Genomic DNA, 24,837 nt, shown 5'->3' on the forward strand with positions numbered 1-24,837 from the left:
ACAACAACTTAGGTAGGTAAGATCAGTTTCCACAGAAATACTAGTTTTGTGTGCTTCTGTAAGTGAAGACAGTTTAGAGAAGCAGTTAGCATCTATATTGAGCTACCTTCTAATAGGAAGACTGCTTGTTTTCGAAAAATCTTCACCAGTGTATCATCCAATTCAATTTCCTGTAGCTTAGAAATGAGTTGCTCCTCATTTCGACAAACCTTCTCTTGTGCATACAAGCCATCTGGCATTACTCGTTGCTGGCCCAGCCCTATCAATGCTACTTCCACAGCCAGTGTTAAATACGATTCCCCTTCTTCTAAGAACTTGTGTGCAGGCAGGTGCTGGTACTCCAGAGATTTGCATTGCCCCATGTTCTCTGTAAAGGGCAACACAAAGAACAACACATCAGTAAGCCATTCTAATCCGTAATCTGCTTATAATGTCACATTTACAAATGCTCCCTCTGTCAGTATTCATTTGTTTAAAATGATTTAAATTACTGGCTTTATCACAAGATCAAATGTAAACTACCCAATCCATTTTCATGAGGGAGAAATAAACAAAACGATTAGAAATTTTAAAATAATCACCCAAGTAAAAAGAAGTTTGTCTTTAAGTTGCACTATTTAGAGGAAGGCAGTTTTTCCTACAGCTCTGTGCTAACAAGACCAAAATTAGAAGACAAATCTCAAGTTTTTGCAGGTTTCTTTTTTTTCCCTCACCTATTTCTGTATCTCCTTAAAGCCTCAGTGCTGTATGAGTGCACAGGGAACACATTAATACCTCAGAATATATTTCAGAAGAAATTATTAAGACTCAGAAAATACAGCAGTCCTAATAGCTCTTCCAAAGCATTTACTGCTAGAGTTCTTCAGGAATTTTTATTATGTGTGACAGTTGTATTTATGATAAACACGTATAGCGTCTCTGAACTCCACTGGCATTGTTCTTACTTTCAGTAAAGAGTACTTGTAAATTCCAAAGAGACGAAGACATAAATAGCACTAAGAAGTACTACCAATTCATTTGGCTCTTCAAAGTTGACAAAGCACTATTCCAACCTTTAGCAGTTTACAGTCCAATTGGGGAAGAAAAACCTATGGTAACAGATGTCAGGAAACAGGCAACTGCAGCATACAAGAATCCACAACGCAAACATACTGTGTAAGGGAAGTTACTTTTATACACAGTTTCCATTTCCTGAGTCATGCATTTGTTGTTTTTTTGTTTTGCTTTGTTATGGGTTGCTTGGGTTTTTCTTTCTTTCTTTTTAGTTTTTGCATTTTTTTTAATCGCAAAGAATTTGGTTTCTAATTTCTTCTAATTAAAAGTTCTTCTGAAATAGGTGGATAAGGGATTATAAGTTTACTGAAAAAAAAATCTAATTGAATGTGTTTTGAGGCAAAGCCTCAAGAGTATTGGGGATATGCATATATAAGAGTTTTAAGAAGGATGATTCCAAATTCTATTCATACAGAAACTACTGCAGAGGTGGAAATAGACTGAGAATAAGGAGTGCATTCATTTAAGCTCCTTATAAGCAAATACTGAACTTGAAACAGGCATACACAACCTGATCAAAAACATGCATGAATTCTGAAACACTACTTTCCAATTGATATTCTTTGTAGACCACTTTGATTGTTTTGCTATCTATTTGAAGAATTATGCAGATATGTAGCTAAGAGATCCAATGACATCCTGTACTGCATTAGGAGAATGCTGCCAGCAGGTCAAGGAGTTGTTCCTTCCCCTCTACTCAGCACTGATGAGAGGCAAGTTAAGTTATGTCCTGTCCTGAGCTGGAAGTATATACGGCCATACTGGAGCAAATCCATTGAGAGGCCACAAAGGTGATCAAGGTCCTGGAGCTTCTCTCATGTGAAGAGAGACTGAGATAGCTGGTACTGTTCAGCCTGAAATATAAAAGGCTCAGGAGGATCTCATAAAAACATCCAGTAGCAGAACATACAAATGACAGATTCTTCTCAGTGACAGGTCATGACAGGACAAGAGGCAACGAGAACAAAATGAAACATAAGGTTCTCTTTGAGCATAATAAAATAGTTTCTTTTTACTGTAAGATTGGTGGAACACTGGAAGAGATTGCCCAAAGTTACAAAGCCTTCATTCTTGGGGATCCTCAAAATCCATCTGGACATAGTCCTAAGAAAACCTGCTGTAGATCTGCTTTTCATTTTCAACAATTCTCTGACTTTTTGATCTTCTACATTGTCTCCAAAAAAACACAGAGGATTGTATGAGGAGATGCTGCTGCTGTAAGAATGCATTTGCTTTCACTTTAAGTGAAATACAGAATTTTAAAGAATGAACAACTGATAATCTTGTGTTTTCATACAGCTTAGAACGAAATTCCACTTTCAATATTTTCTCTTCCACACACTTTCTTAGAGAATGTAAATGTGAGTTCTCACACTACATTAATTCAGAACAGAAAGGTAGAAAAATACCTCTGGGTACTGAAAACACGTAGAATAAACATATTCCTTTGCATACCCTTACCCATGAAGTCTGAGAATCCATGGAAGCTCTCATCATCCACCCTGCAGGCTTCCATCAGGCTACTGAAGAGAGTGCCAACTGGATCCAAAGGATGACCCACCCAACCTTCAAGATTCGTTACTGAGGTTACTCCTTTGTGGAGAAGTTCTGTGTCAGAAAAAAAAATGCGGGAGAAAAGAAGGAAACAGCATATTAGCTGCTTGAAACAATTATAGAAGTAAAATTGATTAAAATGCTTTCAGTACAAAGTCCTAACAGTAGTCTCTGTTAAGAAAGAAGAAACAGTAACTTCCAGGACAAACTGCTCTTCACACATGTGTTTTAGAGGAAAAAAAGAAAAAGAATAAAGGACAAACACTCACTGAGCACTAAAAAAGTGCATTATGGGTCAACAACTTCAACTGCATCACTTATTGAAATTTTACTATATAGCAGGAAGTCTTCTGAACATGTCTGCTGATAATTACAGCAAAGATATTTTTTTGAAAATATTCACACCTGTTTCCCAGTTCAAAAGATGTAGAACCATTTTTCACATCTTAAGTGAGCCTGATGATGCTGATTTAAATGAAAAGAGTGTAAAATATGTTTCATTTACATAAACAAAATCTGAGATTATGAGATTTTGAGATTAATATGAGATTAATCTAAACATTTAGTGAAGTAATAAGATCAGCATTATAGCTCCTTTCAAAAAAAAAAAAAAAGAATGAAAAGCTCAAATGAGATATACAAGAAAAAACTGCCTTTTAAACAAGTGAATTTTAGCATTCTAAAATTTTATATAAACACACTTTTGAACACTTTGTTTTGTAGGTGTCACCCATCAGATGGAACATGAAAAATCCTTTAGCACTATGAATGGAAAGAAGTACTCAGCCCTGGTGAAGCTGTATCTCCAGTACTTTTTTCGGTTTTGGGCCACCTGTTACAAGAAACACCCTGGAGTGCATCCAGAGAAGGGCACTGATGCTTCTTAGGGGTCTGGAGCACAAGCCTTAAGGAGAGCAACTGAGAGAAATGGAATTGTTTAGTTTGGAGAAGAGGAGGCTCAGGGGAGACCTTATTGCTCTCTGTAACCACCTGAAGGGGACTGTGGTGAGGTGGACAACTCAAGTTGCACCAGGAGAGGTTCAGGATGAAAAATGGGAAAAACTTCTCTGAAAAAGGGATGAGGCACTGGAAGGGGCTGCCCAGGGAGGTGGTGGGATCACCATCCCTGGAGGCATTCAAGAAACATGTAGATGTGTTAATGCGAGATGGCTTAGTTGTCACAGTGGTGATGGGATGACAGACCAGATAAACTTTGTGCTCTTTTCCAACCTTAATTGTTCTATCGTTTAAAAATTGTGTATAAGGTGTTAGGGGTGCTCTGCTTCTCTTCCTACTGCACACTAACCTGCAGCTGCCTCTGCTTGCTCTCAGTCATGAAATGCCAACTTTCTTTAGTATCCTCATGTGCAATAGCAAAGCTTTAAAACACTAGAAAGTCTGCTTCTTACCTATTTAAATGTGTAGGGCTACAAAATGAAACACATCTACTCTGTTGAACTGACTGTTCAGGAGGATGAGGTTGGGTTTTGATTGCTTGACTGTTTAAGAATCAACTGATATGTAATACAGAAACCAAACAGATAAGCTATTGTCTACTAACAAACAGAATGCACTACAGGTGACATGCAGAAGTTAGTAGTATTACTTACTAGGATTAACCACACTGACTTCTTACTGACTCACATTTCATCTCATCTATCGTGGCTACTTATGAGATTCACTTGTGTCACTTCAAACAAAGGCATTAGTCCCGCAGTCACACAGAAATTTAACTTTAGCCCATACAAGTGGTTCCATGCACATCAGATCAGTCACATGAATAAAAGCCGAGTAGAAGCGTGTGGTGTTTGCTGAACTGAAACCTACAGCTACGGCTACAGAATTCATCTACTTATATGGGCGACCAGCACATATTGCAGCATTAAAAAAAAATCCAAATTACAAATGTATGAAGAAAAAGTACAAATGCAGTGAGTGACAACACAGAAATGACAAATTTCTTTGATTCAGAATATGATGGACTGCATTTCATACAATCCATCTTTTATTTATAATAGCATAATTCTAGCTGACACTGCTCGCAGAGAAAAGGAACTTAACAGGAGTACTGAATGTCTACGTACTCCACTAGCAACTGGCAATGAGAAAAGAGCAGTACTAGGACCAGCACACTATCAGCAGACCCTTCACACCTCAGTGGTATGTACACGCATACACAACCCCCTTCTTGCTTTTCCCCCCAGCCTGAGAGGCTAGAAAAGATGCAAAGTTCTTAAAGGAATAGATTTTATGGAAAGATGTATTACATGATAGAAATCACTTTGAAAAATTGTCCTAAGTAATAACATAAGATGCTCTTAAGTTTTGTTCAGATCTAGGATCCACAACAGTGTATAAAACTTCTAGCTCGGGCACTGTGAAGAAATAGGAGGCACATAAGAACTACCAACCTTAATTTTTTAGTTGGGTAACTACACTTTCATCATTTACATTTTTAACTGCTCATTTCTGGAAAAACACCTGCATATACAATGAAAGATATACGTGCGACTTCACAATGGTAATTTTAATTAGAATGCATCCAATTAAGATCTAAGGCTGAAGTAAGGTGTTTATGTAGTAATCATCAATGTTTTGGAGGAAAACTATTTTGGATAGCGAAGATCACATGGAACAGAAATTGTATCAATGAAAAACGACCAATATAGGGACAATGATCCATTGGAATACCATATAAAAACAGGGTTTCAAAACCTCATTTCCATTGACGTTGGTCCAATTTCATTTAGAAACACTAAACTTTAAGGTGTTAAGAGATTCATGGAAGAAATGGCTAAATTTGATGAATTTCTGTAATTCAGGCATTGCTTTGGTATACCCCTCAATGTAAATTTAGGCTTTCCCCTCAGAAATACACAGTTTGGCTAAATTATATGTCAGAGGAATAAAAAATTTACAACACCCAACATGTCAAATACAAAGCTCTGTTCAAAAGGCTGAAAGTTACACAGAATTTACAGCATGTGATCAAAACCCCTGATTGAGATAAAGACCCAGTCACATCAGACATACTGTGGAAGGAAGAACCAAGTGCTTGCCCTACAGAACTTGCAAAGAAAGCCCTCTATATCCCGAATGTTATACTACCACCATGATAATCTGTAACACACAGTTTAAGCATTATAGCTTCACAAACAGTTTTCTCATGCAAAGTTCTAGTCCAGTGTTACTGTCACCTCATTGCATCCTCTGCCATTCTCTCTTTCCCGCAATTACCTTTCTTCTGAGCCCGGAACACTTCCATTTGTTTCTGCTGCTGCCTTCTTAGTGTATTAACAATAGCTATTGCTAGCCTCAGTGCTTCTCTTGGGTATCCATGAGATCGTAATGCATCCACCCTTGCACAGGCTGTAGGAACATGTTCTAAAATGGAGAAAATAATTGAGGAATAGCAATGCTTCCATGTCTGCAATGCCCTGTTCTGCTAGGTTAACTCCAAAGGGCTTTTTGGTTTGTTTGTTTTTTGGGGTATTTTTGTTTGTTTTTGTTTTGTTTTGTTTTAACTATGCAAAAGAGACCTAAAGGACTACTTCTGAGACCAGTGTTTCAAGGGAGCCTCTGTTCTTTTTTCCAGGCTTTTCATTCATCTCTCCACCACCCCTCCAAAATAATGCCATAGAAACTAAACAAAGCGCCAAGTCATGTAAACGTCTTTCCGGTTGAGCCACTTACCATGCCAGAGGGGCCACCCGTGAGAGTCAAAGAGCGAGTTTTCAGAGTCGTCATGGTAACAGTAGTTGGTGTACAGGTCACTGCTGATAATGTGCTGTAAGTGGCTGTCCTGCCAGTGAAGATCGCACGCCTCAATGGCTCGAGTGAACACCGTCCGATGGGGCCTGTTCGATGAATCTGTCATTTTCACAAGTTCAGAAAGCTGCATCAGCTTTTACTCATTCATATGTGAATAAGTCATTCACAGCATTCTTGTCTTCTGCCTATTCACAACCCCCAGCTGACAGCAGCCTGTCTTGCCCCTCTGCAAGGAGCAAACTGCAGATGACATTTCACATCCTACTAACAAGCAGGTCAGACCAAGACGGCACTATTCACATTTCAGAAGAGAACTATGGAACAGCAAGACTTCTGCTAAACAGGGCTTTGCAAAGGGAACAGCTGAAGATGAAAAACATTTGACAGCTCTCCTGAAAACAGGCTAGAAAAGTATACAGCACAGCTACTCAGACGTTCAACAGCTTTTCCCACTCTCAGGCCCAGAGCTGCTAGGATGAGGCATGGATGAACAGCACATGAAGGACTTCCAGTTGTTCTCCTCTGAAAGTGACATTAACACTGAGCACTTGTTTAATTTTTTCCTCATAAACATATACAAATACTGTAGATAAAACTAGGTACTGAGGGCAAGAGACTGACATAACCCTTACTGGGTATCTTCCAATGGGTAAAGTGTTGCCAGCACAGCTCTGTCTGTGTATATGTGAGATGCCATGCTTTAGTTGCTACTAGTCTGCTCAGGCTGGACAGAACATCAACAGATTCAGTAAGCAAAACCAATCTCTGCAGGGAGTTTTATGCTGAATGAACTTCTGGTCCAAGCTAGCTGTAAGATTTATACAGGAACTAAGTATAAACTATTTTCTTCCAAGAAAAAAAACAAGGAAAAACCCATCTAAAGCCAAATCTGCCACCTCCCACAACTAACTAATTTCAATTTCATCATAATTATATGAAGTATGTATCAAAATACTGAGCAGTTTGAGGATTACGAGGTTTTCCACCCCACTCCCAGGGAAATCTTGCATTTTCACCACTTATTAGCCAGAGTAATAATCTTGATTGAAGAGGACTGGACAAGGCTTCTGTCAGATTTAATAATCACATTTTCAATTACTAAGCATGACATTGAGTAAGAAAAGACACCTCCTCCAAGAAGTCAGAGTGCTGCATCTGCACCTCTACCCCAAACCTGGCAAATGCAGACTGCACAACAAGAGCACATTCCGCAAGTAACAGCTTTACTTTCTCACACACTCAGTTTAATGCAGCTGTAACAGATCTCTCTTTAAATAGGTATCAAAGGCTTTGTAACTGCAAACAAAAACCCCAACACTGGAAGGGATACAAGACTGTAGTCAAGCAAAGAAACAACAGGCTTTTACATGACTTACTTCAAGGACATCCAATTTTCATGCAACAACTATTTAAAAGGACCAAGTGAAAAGTTAGAAGACCTAACTAAACACAAGTACTTGCTTTGAAAATGTTGCAGCGCCAGCACAAAACAAACAAACAAACAAACAAACAAAAAACTATTTAACCTTTCTGCAAGGACAGTATTAATGAAAATAAATTTGGCTGGTCAATTCTTAACAAGAAAGTTACTTGTCCCAGGAAAGAGTGCTGAATTCTGCAAGGCTAGAGTACATAAGATAGAGGTTATATTATATGTTGCAGTCAGTGCATATGTTTAGGCTCACCTTGGTTAGCATTTGCACCCTGAGGCAAAGCATTGGTTAAATTGGGCAGCTCGTTTCCATGGTTTCCATCTTCCCAGGGACAAACATCCACACTGTTCCATTTTTTCAGCTGTTTTAGCCAACTGGCCTTCTGCTCCAACTTGCAGTGGGGATTTAAGACTATACACATCCACAGAGCACCTGATTTTAAAAAAATTGCTAAATTATGTTTTCTATTAAAAATGCAGCAGCCATTGTCTAATTGCAAACTTCTACACTGTAATAATTTTAATCTCCCCTCAAAGGCTATACTGCTTACTTCCCAGCTATGCCTATTATCAGGCAGGCTGAATTCCTGACTCAGAACCTGACCCACCTCAGCTGTTATAAGACTGTTCCAAGCCAAACTTCTCTATTAAAAGACAGTTAGCATGTCTTTTGTATTAGAAAATCTAGAGTTCACAATGTACGGGTTGTCAGACAGCAGTATCAATCAAAAGAAAACAAGAATTCAGAAAGTTACAGCAGGACGTTACACAAGTTTTTCCTTTTTTTTTTTTTTTTTTTTTGTATCAGAAGTAAATGCTGTTTTCTACAAACAAAATCTTCCAACTTCAGATTATGGGAACCAAGAATGCTTATAAGTAAAACACCTATTTTGTGAACACATACTTCCCAGCAGAAGCAGTGCTGAACATATCATGCATTTTCCAAACATTTCCATCTCAGAGATCTGGTAATGTTTCATGAATTGCAATAGGAACAAAGACACTTTTTTGCTGCAATAACTCCTGTAATTTGGTTACACTATAAAATTTGTTTTACTTTCTCTCCTCATGGAGCTCTAACAGAAAGCTAATTTGTGCTGACATTTTGCATACACTATCACTTTAGAACCTGCTCCCTGCCTCTCACTGACAGGTCTAGCATAAACACATCAAGGCCTCTAGTAACAATTTTTAAATGAAAAGATTTTTCTCTAAGTTAGCTGTCTCTCCATCAGCGTGAACTTCAACAGAAGCATGAAAACATCAGAAAGTGCTATTTAGCAGCAGTTCACTTGCTTATTAAAAACATGCCTTATACACTTTAAGAGATTTAGAGAACGCCCAAACTATGCAATCTTAATGAAAGACTGAACAAAACAATGCAGCTGGTTCTTCCAGGATAATAAGATTTTTACAGTCATGCACTCTTTTGCTAAGAATGCAAAATGGACACTCAGAGAATGGGCCATTGCGTTACATTCATTCTTAGAGTAGCTCAGCATGTTGGTATGCCACAATACAGGAGCCAGTGGAAATAGAGCCTAATCCTTAAGGTTATAATTCCCCAAATACTCTGACTACCAAGGACTGGGAACTAATAGCAGAGAAATCTGAATGTCAACAAAATAAAATGTGGTACTATGCAGAATTTAGAAGAGATACCTCACTAATACAGATTATAGCTGCCCAACGTTAAATACAGTAACATCAAATTTGTGTTTTTCCTGCTTCAGTTTTTAGGTGTCTGAAATCTCTCAAAGAAGTGTTTTTAAAATCTTTTAAAGCGAAATCATATGACTTTGCTTTAGAATCCCTCTTGAACAAGCTTCACTTGATTCATAAAGCATCAATGCGCAATCAGCACTGCCCCATACATAAGTATATATGTCTTCTACTCTGCAAAACAAAAGATGGGCATGGGCATATTGGAAAGCCTTAAAGAACAGTTAACTTGGGCTTATTTTCTTTTTTATTTTCAACATGAAGGGCACAGAGGGGACACGGAATCTCTCAGTAACCTTGCAAAAAAACCGAGCCAAACAAAAGAAAACAAACCCACACACATTTAATACTTTGCAGCCAGACTCCCAGTGTTTTCAGACTAAAGCAAAAGAAAAGTATTGTAACTGAATTTGGGAAGCATTTCAACCACTCAGTCAGGCAGCATACACACTACTGATTAAACAACACCGCTACAAAATGAGTAGCCTTTTACTTTTCTGTATCTTGAGCACCAGAAGAGGCAAAGAAATTAACTTGCATTCTCCAGAAGCTCCACTTCATGGACAGGAAAGGGAAGAGACAACCAAAAATACCAAAACCCTCTAAAAGCATATTTCATTTAAAGAAGGAAATTACTTTGAGCATTAACTACACCATCAGCAGCCCATCTAACAAACCCAGCCTATTTTTATGCAAATAAAGCACAAGGAAAAGTGTACTTCTAATAAACTGCACACAGGGCACTCCAGCTTTCAGTAGAGCTCAACTTCACACTCCCACTGACACGAGCATAAGCTGTGTGTGCATCTGGGCTGGCCACAGTCCTGGCACAGCCCTGCAGGCTGCCCCATCGTGCACCACAGGGAGCATGTGACAAACTACCTTGAGAAGAGAAAGAAACAGAAAGCGCCTGGCACTCAACTCCTATGGTGCTACAAAGCCCACCATCTGGGAGACAGAAGTACAATGCCAGTGACCCTACAGTCTTCAGCCTACTGGGGCTTCTGGCAATTTTGGTTATTTTCCTTCTTTTTTTCTTCCCCCCAATGTGTGTGCATGCTTGTCTGCACTCTCATTTCTTCCTCATCCTTTTCCCTTAGTGTCTTCCCTTCTATACTGACATCCTGGCTTCTTCCATTCACTGGCTCTTGTCCTGCTTTCTAGCACTGGGAAGTTTGTGGAAAACATTCACTCCTGCACAGATTTTATCTCACACCACCTGGAAGAAACCTGGAGGACATTTTTTCCATTTTGCTCTGCTGCTGCTCAGTTGGAGCCCCCCACCCAGAGCTGGTCACTGACCCATAGGCTTACACTGGCCTCAAACAAGAAATCTGTTTTTCTGCCCAATGAGTCCCATGCTAGGAAACTGTCAGTTTCCCGAAAATACATTCCTGGCATTCTCAAGTTTATCTGTTTGACTAGATGTCACCAATGCCACCTGCAATATGCACAAATGTCTCATTAAATGAATAACAGAGCAAGAACATATTTGTGTTTACATACTTTGTCGTTCTCACAGAAACACAATACTCTCTTTTTTTTGGGGAAAGGGCATTTCCCTTTCCCCAGGCACCACCCACCTTTTCACACAAGATCTCAGGAGTAAACCTGATGTCAGATTCCTAGATTATGGACCATGTCTTTCCAACGTGAAACTCTTTCAAACGTGTAGTACAGTAGAAAATGATCACAAATCACTATGCAGAATTTATTTTTCTCCGATAGGTAATTGGAAGATAAGTCATGCTGTGAGTGCAATTTGGTATTAATTTCACATGGCAATGAATCACAGAACTGTCACACTGCAGGAAGGAATTGTCTATTTTGGTTCAACAATAATCCTCTTGACCTGGAAAACACTAGCTTTGCCAAACAAATCTGTTAGATCAATCAGACCTCTTTTCGGAATCACACGGTTGTCATTCATCTTTAGTGTGCCTCATATCACAAAAATGTAGGTAATATTACTGCTTTTTTCATAACATATGCCTTCCTTTACATGTATGCAAACATCAGTACTTTGGGTATATCCATAAACACCCAAACCACTGAATTCACGAGGGAGAAAGAACAGCATCTACACTGAGCAGGATTTGAACATGCAAATTGAAAAATACCAAGAAGTACTGAGTTAAAATATCTAAAAACAGGTGTAATAATTACACATAAGCATGTATTCATCAAGTTAAAGGAAGTTTGAGGGACATACATATAGTCTCCTTTGACACAGAGCACTGCTCAGTTTTCAGAAATCCCATTATATTTTACTATTACCCCAATAAATCAGAGATCGGTGGTGAAATCAGTTTTATGAGGGGCTAGGGCACTAAGCATGAATGAAGATCCAGCACATGATTTTGTGTGAATGACTGCACTCCTCCCAGGAGATCTGTATTTCCCAGAAATAATATACTACCTTATCATAGCTGTTGTTAAACTAATGTATACTCTCAATATACTTAAGATCAAAACATCCATTTGTAAATAGAAAATGTATAGAAAATAGATGCAGATCTAATTCAAAATTTCCCTGCTTTCTCTATTACTGTACATCTATTTCTGTAAAACAGAAAACCCACAAGTTTCCCAATTGGTAGCATTTTATCATTTCAAAGGGAACGAAGCAAGACAATCAAGATCATTCACTTTGTGCAACCTACAGCTCAGCTTCAGGTCTTGCTGCACACTTGTCCTATTCAAATTTCACCAGTTCAGTTACAAAAACATCATTTTCCAGCATTGGGAGTGCCAGAACAGAAACAAAAACAGCAGACGAAGCCCATGACCCCTTTAAAATACAATTACTAGCAAAGGATTTGAAAGTGCTTTATATCTGCTTTTTAAACACATATGCACTTTCAGGAGGACAGCAAATTGGAAACCTCAAAGAAGGTAGCTCGTGGTATTTATTGCTTCTCAACAAGAAGGACAAGTGCTGTCAGAATGACTGGTAAAGCTACCTCCCTCCTCCTGGCACAAAGAGATCTCCATTAGAACAAAGCATAATCAGGAGTTCCATTAGAGAACGCTCCAATTAAACAGTTGCTTTTATAGAAGAGTGAAGATAGGCAAAGCACTTTCAGAGCTGTGGTGTCCTCGATAAGAATCCCAAGGAAAAGCACTCACAGTGTTCACCTGCATCTGAGTTACAATTTTATTCATAAAAACAATTCATTAATGCACTCTGGTCTCTCTATGCAGCCTTCAGAAAAAAAAAGACTTGCTGTGGGTGCTGTATTTCTTGGAGAACAGAATGTTTCATTTTGCTCTAATTCATTCTATTACTGAATTAAACTTTGATGTATTGGTCTTGACAAGTGCTTCATGCTGATTGTATTGTGTATGATAGTATAATCATTCCCCCTGCATTTCACACGAGCTGGCTGATTAATGCAATAGATTACCTGCAGCACTGATGACAAGAGGGAATCACTTCACTATTCTGCACACTAAACTCCAAAGTGCATTAAAAAGAGTGTAGGTGCAACTCTGGGAGAAAAATAAAATAAAATAAAATAAAATACAGTTTTCCTTTCCCTCTGCTTTCCTCTGCTTCAGGGTTAAAATCACAATGTATTTGGCTGAAATGCGTATTTACATTTTGAAGTTTTACTCTAAACTATCATCAACTACATTATCTAGTCTGTGTTTGTCAAGTAATAACTCCTGCAGAATGCCTACGTTTCAACTTCTAGCACAAATATGAACTAATCTAAACATCTGTCATCTCACATGAGCCCTTTGTTCTGGACTATGCTTTTTAGTTTTGTTTTGTTTTTCGTTTGTTTCAAACTGCCGTAACAGATATCCAGTAATTTGTCCAAAGGGTTACATAAAAGAACTGAAGCTTGCGTGACAGTACAATATCCTTAAGAAAGCGTTTGGGTATCCATCACATGTCCATTATGTGCCCCTCTATCCACTCACAGTCCCCTACAGTGATCAGCTTCTCTAACATTCACAAAGCAATACATTCACTTGCTCACAAACAATCATTTTAAGGTAAAAGTATTGCTAATAAATATTGCTAATAAATAGCACAAATAACACAATTAGACTATTTCATGAACTTCTTGAAAAGGTTCTTAGCAATTTTTTTTATAGTTACCAATATTTACATTTACCTTGTTCTGACAGACACAAGGTAAGATAAGATTTTGTATTTCTCACTTTAAATGACTTTCCAGTTTTTCAGTTATCTTCCTAGTATCCATTCATAAGAAAAATGGAAAATATCACATGGTCAGATTGCTGGACTTCAGTAAAGCTCTGAGAAGTCAGTAAAGATTCCTTCAATCTGTCACTTCCTTCTCTCATATTTACTAGAAGTTGAAGCAGAAAATTAAACAAATGCTTATTACTATAGAGGTATGAGAAATAAAGAGAGGGAGAGAAAAAAAGCTAATATACATTAAAGATCATAGTACAACTCTGATGTTTATCTTGAAAGTCACTATTTCACATTTATGGCAGCAGTGCATTTGTATCAACTCCTATATACATATATATTAATATATATACATTAATATTTGTGAGTAAATCAGTTCAACAGCTTAAGAATAAAAACATTAAAAATTACTTTAAAGTGGATACTTGAAGAAATTTGATTTCTACTGCAAAAAAGAACTTTCCATCCAACTCAACTACATGGAAAACCAAAATTTATGTGCATTAAAAATAAAACCTTTCAAGTATGCTTGCATACTTGATTACTTTTATTCCTCAAATCAGTTAATGTAGCTTTAGCACAGGAAAAAATACCGTCTTAGAAAACAGTTCCCACCTACTGTAATACAGCTTCATGTATACTACAGCCACACGCACCCTCATTTTTAACACCATTATGAAAGATGCAAATCTTCTACTATTGGTAACGAAGGAAGAAGGAAATCACCTCAGAAGAGATGGACAGAACCCATCCCTGTAAAATGGTGTCCTGGCTTCATTCACCAAGGAAATGAAAGTGACAGCAACAACTGAGACACTCTACAGCCATGACAGCAATTTCTTTAAGTTGTCATCCGTAACTCAGGCCCTAGAGCAGCAAAACTATCTAGCACTGTTAACTCAGAAGTACTGTTAATTTAGTGCCTCCAATAGCATAAATCATTCCAATACAGTGACACATATTAACAGCTTATTTTGTCAAAGAACAATGCAGTTTAAAGTGCATGAACTGAAGGCACACATTTTCTAACTGTATAGCAGTCACACCACGGCAGCTAAGACTAAAATAATGACAGGAAGAAAAGAATTATCAGTTAAGCAAGGACAGCCTATGGGACGCTATATAGATGCAGACACAAATAGCTATGACATCACTTGACCTGGAAGCCTTGCAATTGAGCAAAGCATGGGGCATCCCACGACCTTTGAAACACAGGTGTTCCAGCAGCTTTCACTTCAATGCCAAAAATGTGATACATGAAATTCATTTACATAAACTAAGAAATTTTGAGGTTACCTTATTTTCTAAAGACGCAGAAATCGTGTAAATATTGATATATACTGGACACTAAAATTTGAAACTTACAGTCTTGCCGTATCATTTCAGAAATACCAGAAAATATAAGGAAAAGTCTATATTTCTGCTGCATAGTCAATACTACACCAAGAATACACAAAGTATGTCGCTTAGAAAAAATGGTGTTAGAGCACAAAATATGTAATGAATTTGTAATTTCAGTGATTCCTTTTATGGAAGTCCTGAAGTAGCCACCAAATCCAGCATCAAGAAAGAATTTCTCAAGTGGCATACTGGGAACAATCCCAGCTGCTTTTGTCCCTTTCTCCCCTCTCCCTTAAGTACAGAGATAATTAGTTTAGAACAGCTGGCATGTCCCATTTGTACAAGTTTGTCTCTCTTAATTGCAAACAGAAGGAATACCTGAGATAGAAATATAGATAGAGAATAGGTCCACTTAGGGTTGAAAGAATTTAACCTACTATATCCAGAGAAGAATATAAACTTGAATCAGAAAAATTCAGAGTGGTTTTCAAATCAAAAAGCATTATTTAACTTTATCTTTTGCCTGCTCCAGGCAAAGTGGTAATTAAGTCTCTTTTATTTTATCTATAATGATTCTTTCCTATATTCAACATCTAGAATTATGTTTTAAATGTAGAACAAAGTGTTACTTTTAAAATGTTATGCATCATCCTTCAGGAAATACATTGCAGTTTTCTAGGTGATGTGACCTTGTAAATTGATATTTTAGTTCTAAATTTTAGTGTGAAAATGCACTAGTGTGAATTTTAGTCTCACTAATCCAGAAAATTGCCAAAGTATTAACAAACCAACTCAAATTAGATCACCAGGATGTCACAGCACTTAAGAGGCAGCTCACATTAGCTTTCAGCACTTTAAGAGAGAAATTTGGAAAAATGAAAAGTACTAGAACTGCTAAGGCAAGGATGTTTTTCTGGTCAGGAAATATCTTTACAAGAACAATCCACTTTGTATGCCAAACAGAAAGGGTCATGAAATGGTCACCAAGGAAAGCTTTATGCCACAAGTGAAGCTCATGGCAAAATTGTGAGAAGTTCCAACACTGAAACTTTAGAACTAACAAATCTAAAGCATTAAAGTATCTAGAGCACTCAGCTGGATATACAGAATCCCATTTTAGTTCTCTTCCATTTTGTGAAGTACAGGAACCAACAGAGGTCAAGATAAGCAGGACAAGAACCCAGAATGCGTTTGACAATTATTCATGGCCCTGAACTGCAAGAGTTCTCTGGAGCTTCCCTATGACAAAGCCACCATCCTTTTGTTCCATAAAAAGATAATCTTTGAACAGCTTCCCTCCCCCCTTAAACTGTTAAATATCAAAATGGAGGTAGTCTGCTAGAAATGTTTGTTTTGAAACATGCAAATTATGTGAAGTTTATTCACAGTAAAGGCAGGCAACGTGATATAAAGACACTGAAAATGGTAGTTCACAAAAAAAAAAAAAAAAACTGATCCTGTAATCTACATGTTGACAAGCTGTTGGGCTCCATCACTCCACCAAGTAGCAGATACTTGTCTTAGATTCTTCTACTTGACTGCTTTCATCAGATTAAGCATCTGGGATTTAATTTAACAGTTTCAGCTTTATTAAGCTGTCACAAGCACAGCCCCACTTTGATAACAGTAGCTGCTCCAATTATGGCTTGGTTTAGCATTGTCAAGTATAATGATTCATTCATGGCACATGAGAAGCAATAAAAGGTTGTTTTGCATTACAGCTTTAAAGATGTGGGCACTTTTTTCATTTAATTTGTCACTTAGCTTTTGCTAAGAGGACATTTAAATTGCAGTAAAAGGCAAATGGGGCTTTTAGTTTAAATGTAATCCTCATCTTTAAATGATCTGTAATGGCGCAGTGTTGGAGTGCGAACACTATTGTTTCACAGTGGGCCCTGATGGTGACATGTGACATTTGTATTCAGGTTCGGTATTATCCATGTGGCTAAAGGGCTTCCAATTTCATTTCACAGCCAGAAGCCAGCAGAAAACACCAATTAACTTGCAGATCCCATTCGGTAATAAAACTCAGCCTCTTCTCTATGTCTGGCATCTAGCAGTGCTCAATATTAATGCAAAAGTAGAGCCTTGCAGCCCTCACAATCCCTGTGCTGGGGCATAAAGTCAAATTCTCCCCTTTTATTAAGGAAATATTCTCCCTTTTGTAGACCACAAGCAACTTTTACTTAATTTTGATGGATGAATATTAAAGAATTGCTGCTACAGTAAGACTGCATGGACCAGTTTTCCCTCCAGAATACAAAGAAGGTTAACTGACCTTTCCTTGAAAACAGAGATCTCCATTCAACAGGCATCAGTGGATATTTACTGTGCATTTCCATATCCCTCTATTTTATCACTGCAGTTTAATTAAAAAAAGGTAAGCCAAGGGGCTTCAAATAATTAATCATTCTGATACACTGAAGTCTTCTACCATAGTCACTGAGAGTTAAATACCTAATGATCTGCATATGAAATTTACTTATTGACACAAAACACCATTTAAACAGCTACAACATGAAGAATTCCAGCTGAGCTTTAAAATCTGTAAAGTGCATTCACATACTGCAATGAGAAGTTGGAAATGTTCACCAGTGCACCACTGAAGTCACATCTACATTCTTCTGGCTTGAAAAATATATGAGGAAGGCTTATAACCCCAGCCTGCAATCAGAACCTTGCCAAAACCACACCTTTTGGAGTTCCATAAGTAGTACCTAGCTCAACCTGGTCTTTGATATACAATAGGGGAAATCAGCTGAACTTCCGCTTGATCTGAAGGCTTTAAAAAAACAAAAAAGGCTTATGAACAACTAGTTAGTTAACTGGAGGCCTCTGAATGATAAATTGCTTACTGAATTAGGACTTTATATTAGAATATTACCAAGCTCCCACTTAGAGGTGAAGTATTTATTTTTAATCAGTTATTTAAATCAGCACCTCTGAACACTCAAGCCCAATCTGACTTCTACTGAAGTCAATGCAATTTACCATAAACTCCAGTAGAAACTCTGATCAGGGACTTGTGTGTCCTTCCAGTACCCTTGCCAGTGCTCAATGACAAGCAGGAAGCATCAGTTAAGTTCTAATGAAAGGCTCAAGTGACACAGTCAGAGAATAAAGCTGAGTTATTTAAGTACGCTTAAAAACTTATGCCAAGATGGAACTAACAAAGTGGCCATATGCCTAGTGGTTCGCAGACAGCATAACAGGGCAAGCAAGCAAGCCTTTATTAAGCAGAGTCTATATTTACATATTTTACATGTCCTATTATCTTCCATAACTACTATGCTAAATTGCTACTCACCTGTGAAATAAGTGAGATCATAAATAACTTTATTTCTTTTATAAAAGCCATACATATTTACCACTCTCAGAGTACTTTGAACAGAAAATACAGTAAGTGAAGTATGTAAAGGCCTATCTCACCCCTTTAATTGTTATTTCAGTTCCCTGGCAGCCTAGAAGATGTGAACAAGACAGGAAACAAACATTATTTTAGAATATGTTGATAGCCAAGTTCTCTCTGCCACTACCAGAACTGAGTGTCAGTCTCCAGGGATATCCTGTTTATTCTTCTGTAGTTTGCTAGTGTAATTCCAGTTCGTCATAAAACCAATTTTGTTTGTTTGTTGTAGTTGTTTTTTTGTGTTTTACATTTTTTTTAAGTGATGAATATTTCATCTGGAAAAGGGGATGTGTCTAACTGTAATAAAACCCAAGGTAAGATCTTAACAAAAACATGGGAGCAGCTTGTACTTTTTACACAAGGTAGGAGTCCAGTTGGAGAGATTCATCCAGTTACAAGCAACTTCCATGGAACTTGCCCAGCACCACCAGTGGAAGGGATTCTGCCAAAGTGGAGATGACCTGGAGTATTTAGCAATGTGAAAACAAACTGGAAGTAAAAGAACCAAGCTTTGTTCTGTCTTAGCCAACTACACACCTGACATGATAAAATACTGGTTACTGAAAATCTCTCATATGATCAAAATACTTTGATACTATCAAAGCAGGCAGAGCAGTGCAGGACTGAAACAGCAGAGCCTACCTCAGATTACAAATATAGCAAGTGAAGTAGTGGTGAAGCTGAAGGTTGTGGTGGTTTTCTGGGAGCGGCAAGTGCAATACTGATCAAATAGAGGTAAACCAATCCATTCAATTAATATAAAATATTACTTATTTGATGCTGCAAGCAGAGAGATTCCGCTTCCTCCACCTTCAGATAGGTGTTGTAAAGAAGATGAAGACAATATGAAACTGAATAAACAGGAAGGGGAGCTGCTAAGAAAATCTAACAAAATCTTTTATTAAAAATGCTACAGGTAACAGAGGGAGAATTCACTTTCATTTTTCCCTGCCTACCAGCTCAATCCACAAATGCAATGAAGCACGAGACTCTCCAGTATGATGGGATACAATTTTTGCTACGTTTATGTCCAGCTAAGCACATGTTGGCAAAAGGCACTATTCCCAATGTGTCACAAAAATGGCATCCAATGATTGTTATATTTAAGGTAAAGCAGTTACCCGAGAATCACAGATTCACAGAATTGTAGGGGTTGGAAGGAACCTCTAGAGATCATTGAGTCCAACCCCCCTGCAAAGTAGTTCCCTACAGCAGGCTGCACAGGTAGGCATCCCGGTGGGTCTTGAATATCTCCAGAGAAGGAGAATCCACAACCTCCCTCGGCAACCTCTTCCAGTGCCATCACACTCACTGTGAAGAAGTTCCTTTGCATATTGGTCTGGAACTTCCTATGCTCAAGTTTTTGGCCATTTTCCCTTGTCATGTCCCCACACACCACTGGAAAGAGGTTGGCCATGTCCCTTGGACTCTCACGTTTAAGATATTTATAAACTTTAATAATATCACCTCTGAGTCTTCTTTCCTCAAGTCTGAACAGACCCAGGTCATCCAGCCTTTCCTCATAGGGTAGATGTTCCAAGCCCTTTATCATCTTTGTGGCCCTTCACTCGTCTGCTGGAACCCTGTCTTTTTTGTACTGGGGAGCCCAGACACAGCACTCCAGGTGAAGCCTCACCAGGGCAGAGTAGAAGGGGAGGATCACCTCCCTTGACCTGCTGGCCATGCTTCTTCTAACACACCCTGGGATCCCATTGGCCTTCTTGGCCACAAGGGCTCACTGCTGGCTCATGGCCAGCCTGTTGTCCACCAGGACACCCTGGTCCTTCTCCACAGAGCTCCTCTCCAGCATGTCATGTTCCAGCCTGTACTGATGCATGCAATTATTCTTTCCCAGGTGCCAGTCTCTACACTTGTTTTTGTTAAACCTCATCTGGTTTCTTACTTCCCAGCTCCCCTGCCTGTCTAGCTCTTGCTGAATGGCAGCACAGCCTTCAGGCGTGACAGCCACTCCTCCTGGCTTTGTATCATCAGCATACCTGCTGAGGGTGGACACTATCATCAAGGTCATCAATGAAGATATTGAACAAGACTGAACCCAGCACCAGCCCCTTGGGGAATACTGCTAGTCACAGGTCTCCAACTCGAGTGTTATAGTAACACTCTCTCCAGTAAAACTTTACCTGCTTTGATAATAAGGTTTCTCACCACAGAAGTCTATAATCTCAGCTAGGCAAGCCAGGCTTTATTAGCCTAATGCTTCATTTAGAGTGAATGTAATTTATACTAACATTTCATCTAGTCTCAGCCCCACTAGACAACATGAAATCAATCATGGTCATTTTTAACCTTTACAAGAAGGAAAACTTAAGATTTGTTGTTGACTTTTCTCTTCTAAAAGAAGGAATTATTTCTTACTTTGAATTAACTTCATTTAGGCTTGTTTTGCACACTTTAAACATATCAATACCATTATGAGTTTTGGCTCCACAGTGCTTACATATAGTCTCATGGGGCATTGTTTGTAAGTTACATATATATATGCACCTTTACATATATATGTGCACCTTTCCTGTCATGTAAGTCAGAAGTAGCTATATTGGTAAGAATACATCTCAAGATGGCTCCTCGAAGTCTAGACTTGAAGTGTATTTCCACATTCAGTGAAAGACTGGTAACTACCACAGTTTCCATAAACCACTATGAAATTTCATATAGACTGTGCACCCTTAATTTGCTTTCAGAAAGCCTTCAAGACAGCAACCAAAACCTTACTACAGCTAAGATCTACCATATTAATCCTTTCACTCACACATTCCGTGAATTATCTCTTAGATAAAGAAATCAGATTTCCTATTATTAAAAAAAATCCAGATCATTTATCACTGTTATCTTTTACATAACACTCATTACACACCACCTTACATTCAATGAAAACAATGCTGCCAGTCACTTAGGTTTGTTTTTTTTTTTTGTAGTTGTTTGGTTTTTTGTTGTTGTTGTTAGTTTTGTTGTTGTGGGTTTTTTTGCTTTTTTTTCTCATTGGCTCACCTTACTTTAAAATATTGGTAACATTTACCCTCAAGCTGTTTCTAGTTTTCATTCCCTACCACAAATTCTTATACATTGAGAACTTCTGAAGCAGTTAGAAAAAGTTCAAAACTGCATCAGCAAGTTTCCAGAACTATTTAGACTAAGTCCCTTTAGACGTTACTACTTTAAGTATTCCTTGCCTGGATCAGCCTGCATTCCTCCCTCTGCTGTATAAGTCACGTATCTGGTCACATCTGACCTTTCCTGTAGATCAGTGTTAATTGTTTCAGCCCTCAGTTATGTGATCCTTCCCAGCTACATAATGGAGTTCTTTCCTTCATTGCAGTCTTCTCACACTCTTAAGGAATATTCTCTTTTTGCCTTCTATTTCTCTCTACTTTTGAAATGTCCTCTTCCTTAACCTATCCAGATCATCATTATTGGTTTACATACCTACCCTCAGTTGTATACATTTTTACTTCTTGGTTTATTTCTTTAGATCCTCAAGTTACACACTACCTGTTGCAATCATATTTATTTCATACCATGCCTACTTTCTTTCAACTATATTGTCTCTTGCAGTAGATCAGAAATTCAATTTCACCCAACCCTACCCGAACAAGCAAAGCTGCAAAAAACTGACTTGTTTTACCTAGTACCACAATAGCTTCCTTCCACCCCCAAACACATAATTGTTTCTTCATTGTACATATGAACACCTATATGATTTTGAAGTCTGTGCATTTACCCAGTTCATCCCAGAGCTGCCTATACTTGTCAGTCATGGTAGTTCCTTGTTGTCTCCAAAGTGCCAAACGAGGGTCAGCCATGAACTGCTCCGTTATCAACGTCAACATGCGAGCTCCATTTGAATCTCTCATCTTAAGCATCTCTCGCACCTAGGAAATGAGCCTTTTAATATAAACTTGGAAAAAAAACACCACAGTACAGACAGCATTTCACTGTTAAACATTCCACCTCTGTTAAATAAGAAATACAATATATATGAAGTGACACTGTTAAGTGAAAACAATAATCTTCTTTCCCATTTTTAACAATTATTTTGATTTCAGTGTCCCTAGGCAATTCTACAAACACTTCTTTCATGAGTATCTACCCATGTATTATGCAACTTGCTGCAAAACTATCATTTCTACAGGTTTCTCCAACATTTTAGGGTAGGGAAAGAAGAGAACAACAAAGATGCAAAAGGTTGAAATGCTACTTCATATCCTTAATTTGATTTTGAGACACATGAGATTTGCGTCCATGTTCAACAGCTGATTACTGATTTGTCATCACATTCTCAAGACTTTATATTTAGAAGAGCAGAACTTGGAGTAAGACATTAACAAGTACAGACTGGCTAGAGGGATGAGAAGAGAGAAAGAAATTTTAAAACACACCTTTGCAAAAAGCAAATTGAGCTGCTTCCCTGATCCATGGTATCCACCCTGGGAGAGGAAGAGTTTAACTTGTTCTTGGACCTGTTCCTCATCCAAATGCCAGCAGTTTTCATCATCTATGCTAGCACCTGCTGTTGGGTCAGGAGCACCTGCAAACAGCAAGAAAAGAAGTTATGTTGTAGATAAAGATGAAAGGTTCACGAGTCCAAAGGAGAGAAGTATTGCAAAGGTTTATGGATTTGTTTTTTCCTGTTTTAGATGTCCTGGCTTCAATCTAAGCGTTCTTTAAAATAGATTTTAAAATATCTCCTGAATAGTCTTAAGCACTTAGTGGGAAAGAAATGATACCTTACACCATGCTATTTATACAATAATTATTTTATTATAAAATGTTAAAATAAAGATGAAGTTTTTCCTCCAATCTCAGTAGGTATACTAGAATGCTTTTACAAAGAAAATTACATTTTTCGTAGCACTTCTACAACTGTGCTGTTAAAACTACTCTCCCCAAAACACCTGTGTAATTCCTGTATATTCTACAATCTTGCTCAGGTTTAAGTGACTACTAGTGAGCACTGCTACTGATGAACATGAGAAGAATAATCACCTCACTGTCTCTGAGCTGTGATGACTCTACAAAGCTAAACAAAGAGTAAAAAAATCCCCAAACAAATTCTAAGTCTTAAAGCACTGAAAGCATTTACAGAATAAGAATATCTTACAGGTCGTGCTTCTGAATGAGCTTTTTTATGTAGGCAGTGTTATCAGCACAGAGTGAATTCAGAGTGAATTACTACTGCAAACTGTAATGACTGTGATTTACATTAGGATGCACTTTGGCCAAAGGTTGTTCTAACACAAATAATTATAGTTAAGTGATTTTCCACTGGTGGCTTTTCTGAAGGCTGAAGAATTAACTAAAACAAGTCCCTGCACCTTCTAGAAATCTACATATTTCTGAATAAGCCCATACTTCCACTGGGTATTTTTTAAAAGGTATTAAAACTAAGAAAATTGAAATGCGGTTATCTAGACAGACAAGGTAGTGTATCACTATAACAGATGTAAATCATTTTAAGCAAGAACACAAGATTCAAATTAACTTGACACTTTCATGTTGAGCTTGTCACTACTGTGGAATTTCTACATCTTTTTAAGATCTTAGAAACTCAACCACATTACACAGTCTACCACCTTTAAATCACATCCTATGCTACCTCTATAGCCAGTATTAAATGAAGAACGGTGGAGGAAAGGAAAATTACATGGTCAGATTTGTAGAAGCTCACTTTCAAACAGTCCAGAGAACTCAAAACATAAAGCCATCTACAGCTTTTTAGATGAACAGGAATTAAACATTGATTCTATTGATTTAAGCCTTCATTTCACTTTTGCAGCTGTGCCATGTAGGTGACGCTTTCCAGCAGTTGCAGTGAATGGTAGGATCTTTATTCAATGAAAACACAACTGAAAGCTTTAAAAGGTCAGAGGGATGTCTTGTCTACTAGCTGCTGAGAGTGTAAAAAAAATCTTCCAGCTCAGCAACTTCCTAAACTGTCTCCAACTTCAGAACCTACAACTGGGAATGCAGCACTGCTGTCCCTATACATATATACTTAAGATTACTAAGAAACTGCATCTTTGAAGATGTTAAAGAAGTTCCATGCCTTCCACAGGAAACATAAAAGTATCTCAGAAGACAGAAATGAAGCCCAAGACAGTACAACAAAACAATGGCTCCATTTTACTGTGTTAGTTTCTTAGAGCTTTCAGTTCAGTCAGCCACATGAAACACTTGCTGATAAGTCTTCAATTGTAAAGAGTGAGATAAAAAGCAAAATCAAGTCACAGGAGAATGAGCAGCGTGGCTGTTGCACAGACCCAGATTTGTGGTATCACCTTGCAAATAGCTTAAATATTTCATTGTTCTAAAAGGGAGAGAAAAAGAATTGTGAAAATGAATTAAGTAAAAGAAGTTACATACAAA

The 24,837-nt window shown here is 38.0% G+C and overlaps 1 protein-coding gene across 1 annotated transcript in view; it reads right to left on the reverse strand.

The window, feature by feature from the left end:
- The window catches only part of ZSWIM6 (zinc finger SWIM-type containing 6), a 111,965-nt gene that overhangs the window by 17,679 nt on the left and 69,449 nt on the right, over positions 1-24,837 (reverse strand). Inside the window, exons 3-9 of the mRNA XM_065739841.1 lie at positions 22,851-22,999; positions 22,193-22,343; positions 8,064-8,243; positions 6,301-6,477; positions 5,845-5,991; positions 2,515-2,661; positions 107-367 (exon numbers count right to left, since the gene is read on the reverse strand). Of these exons, the coding sequence (XP_065595913.1) occupies positions 107-367; positions 2,515-2,661; positions 5,845-5,991; positions 6,301-6,477; positions 8,064-8,243; positions 22,193-22,343; positions 22,851-22,999 (1,212 nt within the window). The remainder of the gene's footprint in view (positions 1-106; positions 368-2,514; positions 2,662-5,844; positions 5,992-6,300; positions 6,478-8,063; positions 8,244-22,192; positions 22,344-22,850; positions 23,000-24,837) is intronic.

The sequence above is a fragment of the Cyrtonyx montezumae genome, unplaced genomic scaffold (assembly GCF_038088225.1).
Source record: "Cyrtonyx montezumae isolate F1298 unplaced genomic scaffold, pur_monq_1.0 scaffold_25, whole genome shotgun sequence".
Lineage (NCBI taxonomy): Eukaryota > Metazoa > Chordata > Aves > Galliformes > Odontophoridae > Cyrtonyx > Cyrtonyx montezumae.